A 12,597-nucleotide genomic window follows, 5' to 3' on the forward strand; every position below is an offset into this window, starting at 1 on the left:
CGTACAGTATACCTCATGAGTTATTTTTCCACATCCAAGAGGCCCACACCATCGTTAGAACCCTCACGCTAGTGAGAAATCCAAGACGATTTTGAAGTGAGCAGGAAGTCATTACGGGCAGTGCCGAATTCTTGGCTGTCTGTCGTCCCCAGACAGCCCTGAAGCACTGCCGGTTACTTCATAGCAGAAGGACATCTGACCTTCCTCAGATAAGAAGGACTGCGTTTTGGAATTACTTATTTGCTTGGTAATAGCTCTGGGAATCTCTTATTGTTTGTTTATTCCCCAAGTCTTTAATGTAACTGTGTGCTCAGATTTGGTTAGGAGGTGTGAAAATTCCTCAGAGGGCATTTCACTGGCTCCGCGAGAGCGTGCAGAACAGAGGCCACCTTTGAACGCTCAGAGCTCTGCCAGGACTGATGGCTTGGGAGTTCCATTCTGCTCTCATTCTACTGCAGGCTGACAAGACAGAAGATGAAACTTTGCTCTCAGTACGTAGCCTCACACAGTTAAAAATTACTTGTGCCGTTGTGAGGTATAAGAGGCATTTCAATTAAATGTTTTTTCAATTGTTGGTCAAATGCCAGGTTGTAACTGCATGTAGCATAGTGGTAGGTGCTTGCGTGTGACTTGGTTTTGTAAAATTGTCAAGAAAAGAGTACTCGTTTTAAATAGAGGCCAGTCACCAAGTCCAAAACACATTTAAAAGTCAATATATTGGTTTTCATTAATGCACACTGGCTTGCCCAAATACTGTACACTGCATTATGTGAAGTACCCTGCATACTTACAGGGTACACCTTCCCCATAATATTCTTTTTTTTTTGGTATTTTCCTTCGTATTTTCCCCTGCTGCTGCCGTTCATAAATGCAGAACAGACTCTTCACTACAGAGCTAATTCAGACCTTTTGAGCTCAAGCCTAAAAGTTCTAGTTGAATGCAAATTAATATAAATATTTCTGCTCTCTTCTCCACCTTTATGAAAATAGAACTGTGAAATCTTAGCTCCACTAAAGTTAAAGGGAGTACAGCCTTGAATTTCAATAGAACCAATTTATAACCTTCATTGAAGAACACTTCAAGATTATGTATTTATTTAAGGAACAGAAACAATTGTACTATTAAAGGTAGGAAAATTAAAGTCAAAGAAAAGAAAATTCTTTCTGGATTTTCTTAAGCCTAGAAATCCAGAACTGTTTTGTTCACAGAGAATCAGAGAGAATGCAGATTATAATACTGGCTACTCATATAAAATATCTTAATTTAATGTTTTTTAGAAATGACATATTCAGTGAAAGTGTACTTTGTTTTACCACATAGTGTATTTTTGGTCAATAATAACTAAATCATACTATTGCTAATATACAGCATGTCATATTAATTACTTATTTTCCATAAATATTTTGATGAAATGAGATGTTGGGGAGATAATATCTAAGAACAGGTAGGGAGAAGAGTGGAAAGAAGCTAGAAGGCATGGGTGGTGAAAAAACAAAATCAAACAATAAATGTAGCAGAATTGGATGAAAATGAAATTATCTGATTGGAACTTCAATAATACTGCATAGAGTTTGCAATACAAATTAATTCCATTTTATCCCTTTGGAAAGAAGAATGTTGAAGTTTACAGGCAATATGAAAAAGTCTTGTTAAAATGCCAAATAGAATTCACACATATGTTACAAATTTACTTTAGAGATAATGTGGAATAGCATAAACTTACAAAAGAAGACAGAAATATAAAAGTCATAATTAAAGTTTTTGTATTAACATTTCCTTGATTTTTTTCAGCTTACTATAACATTCCAGTTCTACTTTTGCCATTTCTTTAACCACTTCCTCTCCATTTTAAACAAACACAGAGCTGGACAATCAGAGATAATAAAGAGATCTTGAAGTTAATTAACAATCTCAATCAGAACGTAAATAACAAGCTCAATGTAAGTAAGGAACTGAAAAGGGCAAAGCAGTGATATTAAATCTCCTCAAACACAGGACTGACCGTAATTAACTCTCATCTTTGGGAATCACTATGTACTATTAAATTATCAGCTACCACCTCAAACATAAAAGATGCCGCCTGAAAGCAGGCTTGTAATTTTTGACATCCATTTTCATATGCCTTCCATTCAAAGTGAAAATAAATGCAAAGTCCAATATAATATAAAAAAGGTCTAGAATGCAGATCTCTCACTGCTCAAGACTGTTAATGGATTTGGTTTGTTCATAACTGAAATGACAATTAGCTGTGAGGTTTTTCAGTTTTACAGAACTGGAAAAGCTCTCATTGGGACAAAAATATAAAATAATAGAAGTAATAGGAAAAAAATGGAAAAAACCCAGATCAGTAGATGTCAGCTTATACCAAAAGAAATGGCAGCTTGAAAATTGTTCTTTATTACATCCAGGTGCATAGATGATGTCACTGAAAAAAGGGAAGAGGAATGAGCGCAAATATCTAAGTGTTTTCCTTGAAAAAGGAGAAACTTAAAAGCACACAGTTGCAGTAGGGAAGTGCGTCAGACTGACACGTAAATAAAATATGTTCAAGATTTAAGGGTTAAAGCAAGAATTGTCACCCTGAAAATTTTAAATCTGCTCTAATTAGAGGTAGCCAAAACTACAATAATCACTACTAGAAATTTGCCAGAATAATTAAAATGGGGAAAAGAATCTATTAAATATTTTAGAAGGTGTTAAAAACCAGGGGGTTCCAAATTGTAAATCTGTCAAGACCCATAAGAAGTTATAGTGCACAATACAGTTACTGAGTTTTAAAGTAAATACATCTCAAACAGCCTGTTATGGCTAAAGACAGAGGGAGAAGTAATCTATAAAAGGGAGCAGGGGAAAAAGAAAAAAAGCTGTATGTATGCTTTCTAGGTGAAAAAAACCCAAGAAAATCAGGTGTGGCCTTATGGACTATAATGGAGATGCACTACTGCAAAACTGAACAATCAGACCTTGCATTTATAAAAAACAACTTTACAGTTGTATATGTGCCAATGCTGGGTCTGAATTACTGCGTCATCTGAAAATCCTACTCTAACGCCTTAACTTGGTTTTCAGGTGAACTTCTGCATTCACACATCTTACCCTATCCTTTGCTGCTGAAGGAAAGGTTGGATCCCTAAACACATTATGATTGCAGTTCTGTGAGCATGAGGACTGTATGGCTTTCATATGGATTCATGCTGATTCCCATGTGAAATCTCTGAAACGTAATAATGGCTGAAATCACACTGCAGTCTTACCTTCAGCAGAGGCATCAACTCTTTCCCCAACCCGGTTTTGTTAAGTTTATAGGAACTGAGAATCACTGAGAGAGCTGAGACTTAGAAAAACTTGACTGAAATGGGCTAAAGGGTTCAAAAGTTATTAGAAAGGACAGCCAGCCAGCCAGCACGGAGTGAAGGAATAGCATCATTTCCTCAGGTAAACACATCATAAAAGAAGCGATAAGGATGGAAACTAGCAATATTATGTAAGATGAAAATGAAAAGTAATTTATAACTTTTAGTATGACATTCTCACTTGCAAAGGTCGTAATGTTATGGGTTATATTCTACCAAAAAAGCATAGAATTCTCATATGGAATTAAAATAGTAGCAGTTTTTGAAACCCATCTTTATTGAAATGGTACTGTGATAAACACAGAAACACAATTTAGAACATTCAAAATCACAATTTTAATTAAGGATTAACTGATGATAATGTTGTTTGTATTTTAAAACTAAATTGGTCACATTTTGAGAAGCAGTATGTATAATTAACTTATGGATATTTCAACTGTATTTTTGTCGTGTCACATGAATGGTCAAATTTTCTTCTTAAGGTACAATGAAACATCATCATTAATTCAGCCAGATTTTAGCTAAAAATCAGCAGTGGATTTTTTAAAAAATATATATTTTTGTATTATTGATTTCTCTAAGTAAAATTATATCACCGTGAGACATTTCTATTTCAAATGGCATCTTTCAAGAGCTGCCCTTGCTGGGTATGAACAGGCCACTAGGTAAGATCAGCCAAAACAATGTTTGACAATTAATGCAATTCCAATTTCTTGTACAATGATCGCTGTCAGACTAATTTCAATTTTAATAAATATTAAGAATGCACCAAGAAAGCCATAACATTCTCATCTACTGCATATTTGACTATGTTAAATAAAAGAGTAACATGAACCACTTCATGAGGGTTCTTTCAGAGTTTCCCTTGATCTGTTCATTATTCATAAATGTTACTTTTCCTTCTCTCCATCTCCCCTCTAGCTGACTAAAATGAAGGGGGTTTTAGATGCAACGGTTCCAAGAAGCACATGAAAGAGAAAGTACCAGATGTGTAACTGGGAAATAGTGCAGTCAAGTGTCTTCTGAAAAGCACCCAATATAGATACTCCTGTGTAAGCTGTATATAGGTGGAGATAATTAGTTACTTCAAAACTGTACTGAAAGCTTGTATTAACCCATATTTTCTTGTACTATTAATGAGATTTCAGAAATCAGGTAAAATACAATTTTCTTCAAGAACTTAATTTTATACAAGCATTTTTAAGTTTTACTTGTTCTTACCTGTAGCAGAGCTGCAAACAAATATACTGCTATAAAGATTGGAGTTAAAGAAGTATGGCCGCTTTTCATTAAGTGGATAGTGTACAAGAAAATCAGGTGTCCAGGAATCACCAAAAGAAGCAGAACTTGGGCTGATTTGTTATTTACTCCTACAATAAAAAAAAAATCCAAATTTCTGTTAAGCTCTTCTATTATTATATCAGATTTTTATTAGTTTCAATATAAAAAGCAGCTTTGGAATCTCACGGCATTGACTATTGTGGAACAGCAGGCATTATTTTCTGCTAAAAGCCTCCTCAAGGATTTTCACAGGTGGGGGAAAAAGCCACCTCTAGCATCTGCCAGAAATGTTAAGCAGGGCCCTTCCAGAAGAAGGTGCAAACTGCTTTCATTCTGTACTTGTGTAATACCATCTACTTTTTTTGGAGCTGAAGTGACCTCCTAAGACTTCCTCGGAAAGAGAGTGTTTTGGACACCATATTCAAGACATCCTCAAAAGTATCTTGCATTTCTAAAATGTAATCCCACATTTACCACTTTCTCATCTGTTCCAATTCATACATAAATATGAAAGTGTAATACGTGCTGTTGACACATCACATTTCACCACAGTTACTATGTTATTAGGAAAGGAGGCAATACAGGGGAGGAACAAGCTGTGAAGCAAGAATTTAGAAAGAAAATGGCAAATGGGAAATGGAAATCAGGGACTTGGCTTAGTGATAATGTTAGATATAAAGTTTTGTCCTAACAGCAGATTGCTTTGAACTTCTGAAGTTAAACGACAAAGGTTAGAAGCAGGTAAACAAGCTAAGGAAAAATGAAGGTTGAAATCCTTCCGAGTGGCTGTCACAGTGTCCTGCCTCATCAGTCCCTGCCTTCAACCCTTGCCAGGGTTACACCTTTCTCTGTGTTTCCTTCTACGCATCACCTCCTGCATGGAGTTCCTTGTGATTCTCACAGGCAAACAGCTGCAGACAGAGGAAACCGCCAAACCTCTGTTGCCTTTGAATTGCATACAAGTTCAGTTTGTTGCTGTTTCTCACTGCTGGTACAGTCTGGCATACAAGGGGGGGAAAGAGAAGACATGAGACAGCAGTTTTAACAACTAATACACACCTGTACCATAATAGGTTCTGCATGGATAATAGCAACCCTTGGCTTCTTCTGGCAGCTCTCCAGGAATGCTATGTAAGTGGAGGTAGGTAGAAATTCTGCTAGCTTGAATAGCTACTAGATTACCACCAATACCTGAAATACAAAACAGAACAGGTGGTAAATTTTCAACTATTTTTTTCTCTAGTAGGCCACATTTTTGCAACTTTATCAACTTCCTCTGTTTACCACAGTCCTCTACACACAAAAGTCAAAAAGAGAAACATCTTTAGAATGTATATAAGTTATAGCAGATTAACACCAAGCGTTAAAATAAGTCAAAAAACTTGGGCTATGATTTGGTGTATCACTGGATATTTGGAATATCTAAACTGGAAATCTGGATATTCGGAGATCGGTTTTAATTCATGATAAGTGCGAAAGATTCCTCCAAAAGGTTCGATCTGATGTGTTCTCACAGGTGAAATCCCTTCTATTGCTCCCTTTTTTTTGGAAATCCCTCTTGGATCAACAGAAGTACTACATAGCTGTGCTGTTGCTGGATTACCTTCCTAGGTCAGTATTGCTGGCAAGTATACGTAGCATAAAGCAGATGCACTCACCACCACAAGCACAAATGCAGATTTCACACACAGAATTATAGGGCTGGAGAAGACTTCAAGAGTTAATCTATTCATTCACGTTTGTCACAGAGCAGAATTAACTATAATCTTCTGCCATTCATAATTCAGGGTGAACGGACAAGACAAGTGTCTGAATGATTTTAAAAAGAATGGTAGTGATGAAGATTGTTTTCTCCATGACAACTGTTGGTATACTTCCCATTAGAAAAGAGATTTCAGTGAAACCAATCACCCTAGGATGTGAAGTGGCTGGCATTGTTACAAAGTCATTGTCAATACTCGTGGAGATCAGGAGATATCCCTGATGACAGGAAGAGGGCAAATGTCACACCCATCTTCAGCAAGGCACTGGACAGTTCCCCACAGCTTCCTCCTAGACAAATCAGCAAGTTACAGCCTGGATGGGTAGTCTGTTAGGTGGGTAGGAAATTAGCTAACAGGCCACACTCACAGGTAGGTGATCAATGGTTTCTAGAGGAGGCTGGCAGCTTGTCACAAGTGGGGTCCCCCAGGGATTGACAGTGGGCCCCACACTGTTCAACTTAGTTCATAAATCACCTGGATGATGGGACTGAAAGCACCCTCACCACCGAGTAGTGAGATGGACACATCGGAAGGGAGAGCCATCTTACAGAGAGACCTGGACAGGCTGGAAGACTATGAAATTTAACAAAGACAAGTGTTAAGTCCTGCACCTGGGACAACATAACCAAAGAGCCCAGACCAGGCTAGGATCTGCAATGCCGGGGAGCACCTTACCGAAAGGGTAAGGCGGAAGAGATGAACATGAATTAGCAGTGCACCGCTGAAGTAACAAAGGCAAACTGGGGGCATTACTAACAGAGAGAGAGATGAGATCATCCCACTCAGCACTTGTCAGGCTACACCTGGAGCACTGTGACCAGTTCTGGTCCCCACAATTCAAGAAAGATGTGCACAGACTGGAGAAGGTCAGAAGGAGGGCCATGAAGATGATCAAAGGACTGGAGAACCTGCTCTATAAGGAAAGACTGAAAGAATTAGGTCTTTTCTCCCTGGAGAAGAGAAAGGTATGGGGGAGACCTCATCACAGTTTTCCAGTACTTAAAGGGCAGCTACAAAGAGGAAAGAGGCTCTCTTTTCACAAAGAGCCACACAGAGAGGACAAGGGGCAATGGGTGCAAGTTGCACCAGAAGAGCTTTCATCTCAATATTAGAAAAAAAAGTTTACAGCAAGAATAATCATTCACTGGAATAACTACCCCAGGGAGGTGGTGGAATCCCCTTCAATGGAGGTTTCCAAGATGTGACTGGACAGGGTGCTAGATAATCTCATTATCCTTTCCCACAAAAGGTCAGACCACATGAGCTTTCAGGCTTCCTTCCAACCTAGACTGTTCTATGAATTTTTACGTCAATGAATAGAAAACTTAATCAACTTGTTATATCTATGTTACAGAATGCAGTGGCACTAGCATAAAATCCTGCTGTTGTTATTACACCCCAGAGCTGTCTACTTGCATATCAAGCACATGCTTACATACACACACACGTAGATGTTTTATACAGCAGTGGGTTGCTTGGAGAAGATATGATTAGGCAGAAGTAATGCAGATCTTGTCCCCATTTGAGAAGGAGAAAGCCCTTGTTTATTGTAGTTGAACTGATTTGTTTATCTGATGCTTAGTGCTTTCTTTGGTTGCAGAACAAATACCTGCAGCCACCAGAAGACACTGTTTGCCAAATCCTATTGGTGACTATGGAGTGGTTACAACAAAGATCTAATTTTTGTTAGTAAACAAGCAAAGTAAAGATCTTTAACTGAGAAGATTTTCTGCCTCACCACTGCTTAAAGACATTTAATGGCTGAACCTAATAAGAAAGTATGACTTTATGCAAAAAGCTTCAAATACAAATCAGGAAATAGTATTAGAAAAAAATCATGGCGTTGGCAGAGATGACTGTTCATCAAACTTACCTGCATCTTCCTAGTCAGGAGATACAAGGACAAATTATGAACTACCAAAAGGCTGAGGTGGCATTTGCAAAGAAAATTAAAATAACAGTAGCTTTTTTTTTTTTCAGACAAACTACAGAAAGAGAAGTAAAACAAGGGATTTATCCAAACTATAAAAGAGGCTTAAACAGATTTAAACCAATCTAAGTAGGGTCCAAAGTCTGTCCTAACTGAGTCTTCTGGCTAATGAGAACAGGGTATGGAAAAGGAGGCAGAACTAAAATTAAGGGCCAATGCACTACATTTGGATGGGGATCAGATAATTTCTGTGACTGAATTATGAAAAAGCTGTTATGTAAAACTGCTTCTTAATAGAGCTACAAAGCTGGGGATGGTGCCATATGACTAGAAAATATGAAACAGTTTCTGCTTAAAAAAAGAGGCAATAAAAGCAATCTGGGTAATTACAAGCAGTCTAACAACTGCAATAACTGATACATTCAAAACAATATTAAAAGAAAAAATTAGTAAACTCTTCTCTCACTATCCATATCTTTTATATAGCACTATGAGAAGCAATAAAAGGTAGAAGAAAATAGGGCTGTTTTTCAAGGTATGTTTTGAGATTTGTAGCAATGCAAATATAAACCACATTGGCACAAAACCCCTAGATTTCAAGTATTTCCTAGGACATATTCAATTTCCTCTTGTGACTGATAATCTTCTGCTTCAAAAAATTCAGATAATCAGAAATATGACAGATGATCTAGACCTCTTTCCCTAATTAAAAACAAGGGAAACTGAGTGAGAGAAAAGAAAATGGAAATTCGTCCATTTGAAATGGCAATAAACAAACCATCAGACAACAGAGACACGGACGAGTCTATGGTGGTCATAGATGGTGGACAAGATGGGTGGTCAGTCCTTCGACAGATAGCTATTACATATCTGTTTACTTTTATAACCATCATTTAGATAAAGTATGCCCCAAGGCCTGTTTTTCATGTAGATAAGAAGAAAAATGTTTGAAAATTATTGGAAGTGATTCCAAAACAAACTGGTCAGCCACAGGATACTGGCGGAAGTAGGGTGTACCTGCTCTGCAAAGTAAGCTGACCTGCTAACCAAAACAGTCGGTATGGAGTGTGATTTCCAGAGGTGCAACATTCACTTTTCTATTTTAATTACAGCTAAGTTGAACATATACAATCTATTTTAGCTAACTGAAAATACAATATTCGTATGTTAAGCAAAATTATTTTAAAATTCATTCAGTCTAAGTCTCAACAATCCAGTATCAGTGGTATGTTTTTAACTTACAGAAAATAGCCAGGTGTACTGCAGTGTAAAAAGCTTCTAGAATCCATACATTCTGCTCATCTCACAGCTGTCGATGTATGGTGAGGGACAGCAGCAGTCACACCGTCTTTTAGTTCTGTCCATTCATCTACTAGTTCTTCCTTCTAATTATTTTTGAACCTTTGGGCCAATTTCAACCACATCTGACCCAAGGATAGAGATACTAACTACCTCCAAGTATGGTTAAACAAGATAACAAAAAGGAAACAGTGGCTAGGTAAATAAAGAAAAAGATTCAAACCCATGCCTTCGGTGAGACAAAGGCAGTGATGTGAGCAGCATAAGCACACCAGCTGGCCAGTCAGCACCTAGCTTGGAGCTAGGCACGATGCCTTTTGCTCAGCCAGTACTTCAGTGACACAGAAGAGAAACAACGACGTAGAAAGCAGAGGGAGAATGGAGAGAACGTTGTGAGCAGCGGGTATTTGCAGGGACACGAGGCCATAGGGAACACTGGGGGTTGAAAGTGCTCTCTAGTGCTCTAAAAACTCAGGATGCAAATCAGCACGGAATCTGGTTTCATTATTCTGCTGGTTATACAACGACTCATATAAAGCTGTTGAAGGAATCACTTCAATATGTACAGAGATACTCTGTTTTGTAACAGCAGTTACTGTGCACGTGAAGTTATCTTGGCAGTATCAGATTAATCAGATCCTTGCAAGAAGAAGAAAACAGATAAAATTGTGTAGGTTGACAAGATGTCAATACACAAAACTGATAGTTTCCCAGCGTCTTCTGAATACATAAAATGGTCACGTGCTCGGTAGCTGCTCATACCGTGAGAACCTCTGTAGACATATATGAGAACTGTTTCCATGAGCACTTCAGTCAGGAAAAAAAATTTCCTGGAAGACAGTATTGCAGTCATCACAGCAAATACTTTATAACAAACACTAAATTTGTTAGCTTCTTTTCATTCTTGTGAGCACTGCAACACAGAGGAAAATACTTTCTTTAAAAAGTAAAATCTTGTAACTGTTATTGAATTCCTCTCAGAAGAGCAGATGTATTTAACTTCAATATGAAAGTGCTACTTTGTCAATAAGCACAAGAGACATTGTCTGCTAAAGTGTGAAGGATGTCAAGCTGAATTAAAACATTAAAAGAAAATTGAAAACCTCATCATTTTATCGAACCAGTTAAAGGATAAGCAAGAATGCTTCTTCTGAAAATTGTTATCACACTTCTTTGTCTAATAAAGCACAGAATCCCATACTCAAAGCAGAGCCAAAACCATGTCATGTATTTGTGAATAAGCCTACGGGCATGATTCTATTAATCATTATCTGGAAAAAGGAATTCCAATAATAGAAGTAACCATGCTATTCAGAAAACTACATTAAACGTACTTTAAATCAATGCATCTTAAAGAACATTTCAAAGCAAATATGTGTCTCATAACCTTCATTACAAGTAAAAACCCCAGAAGTTAAGGGAAGCTGGATGGGCGTTACTGACACATACTAGTCTTAGACCATGCAATGCTCTGAGTAACACACTGGGCTGGTTTTTTTCACTCAGATCTTATGCTGCATGTTTTGATAAACTGGATAACATTTTCCAGGAAAAACTGGGTGGATTGGCTGATAAACCACAGAGTTGTACTGCCGTTCAGAGGGAACTGGTTAGGCTGGAGGATTGTGTTGAGAGGTATCTCTTTGAGTTCAACAAAAGGAAACACAAATGGGTAGGAATAACCCCATGCACCAGTACAGGCTGGGAGCTGACCATCTGGAGAGCAGCTCTGCAGAGAAGGATGGGGCGTCCTGGAGGACACAAAATTGACTATGACCCAGCAATCCACCTTTATGGCAAAAGTCAACAGCATCCTGGGCTGCATTAGGAAAGCATCACCAGCAAGCCAAAGGAGGTGATGCTTCCTCTGTACTCTGCACTGATAAGGACACATCTGGAGCACCATGTCCATTTCTGAGTTCCCCAGTACAAGAAATGGACTTACTAGAGTGAGTCCAACACGAGGCCACAAGGACTGCAGCATCTTTTATATGAGGAGAGGTTGACAGCTTTGACTGTTCAGCCTGGAGAAGAGAAGGCTCAGAAGGATCTTGTCAATGTGTATAAATACCTGAGGGGAGGGATGAAGACACGGGAGCCAAGGGACTTCTCAGTAGCACCCAATGGCAGGACAAGAGGCAATGAGAAAAAACTGAAACACAAGATATTCCATCTGAACACAACCCCCACCACCACGTTTTTTATGGTGGGGGCAGTCAAACGCTGAAACAGGTTGTCCAGAGAGATTGTGGAGTCTCCATCTGTGTAGATTTACAAAATCCTAATGGACGCAGTACTGGGCAACCTGCTCTAGTGGACCCTGCTCAAGCAGGGTGTTGGACTACATCTCAAAAGGCCCCTTCCAACCTAAACACGTCTGTGATTTTATAAAAAAGTAAATAAAGCCACCTCTTCCTCCCAACTCTATTTCAGCTATGTTTCAAACGAACAGAGCAAGCACTACTCGCTTATTGGGTTTGGAGAACAGATGTATCCGTCTAACCTCACCTAAAGATTCTAAATTTTGAATTCTGAGCAGACTTGTATTCCTGTGACGCTGTTGGGACTCCCTTGCTCAGGGTTTTAGTTTATCTGCAGAAGGCCAGGCACCCAGAGTTAAGGTGTTCCAAAGCCAAAGTTCACAGTGAATGCAGCCCTCTAGGTTGTATAGTAACCTATCTGTAAATGCTCCAAGGGTTGAATTTGTATAAATTATGATGCAGTAGAATAATGCAACTATTCTTCCTCTCAGACCTTTAATTAAATATCACAAAGTATTGCCTAAATAAACACCACTTTGATATTTTGCTTTATCCTTAGCATATAATGAATGCCTGACAGTCTGATTTAGTATCCCTTATTCACAGCTTGAACTGAATAGACTTACTAGTTTCCTTTCTGCTTTTCAGTAGTGCTTGTCACTATAAATTTGAATGTTTTACAAACATTAATGTATTTATTTTTAAAACA

General features: G+C 38.2%; 1 protein-coding gene across 1 annotated transcript in view; it reads right to left on the reverse strand.

Annotated features, from left to right (window-relative positions):
- SLC41A2 (solute carrier family 41 member 2) overlaps nucleotides 1-12,597 on the reverse strand; it is a 54,717-nt gene that overhangs the window by 7,368 nt on the left and 34,752 nt on the right. Inside the window, exons 9-10 of the mRNA XM_080394025.1 lie at nucleotides 5,695-5,826; nucleotides 4,576-4,724 (exon numbers count right to left, since the gene is read on the reverse strand). Coding sequence (XP_080250151.1) covers nucleotides 4,576-4,724; nucleotides 5,695-5,826 — 281 coding nt within the window. The remainder of the gene's footprint in view (nucleotides 1-4,575; nucleotides 4,725-5,694; nucleotides 5,827-12,597) is intronic.

Source organism: Falco punctatus (genome assembly GCF_963210335.1).
Source record: "Falco punctatus genome assembly, chromosome: 6".
Classification (NCBI taxonomy): domain Eukaryota; kingdom Metazoa; phylum Chordata; class Aves; order Falconiformes; family Falconidae; genus Falco; species Falco punctatus.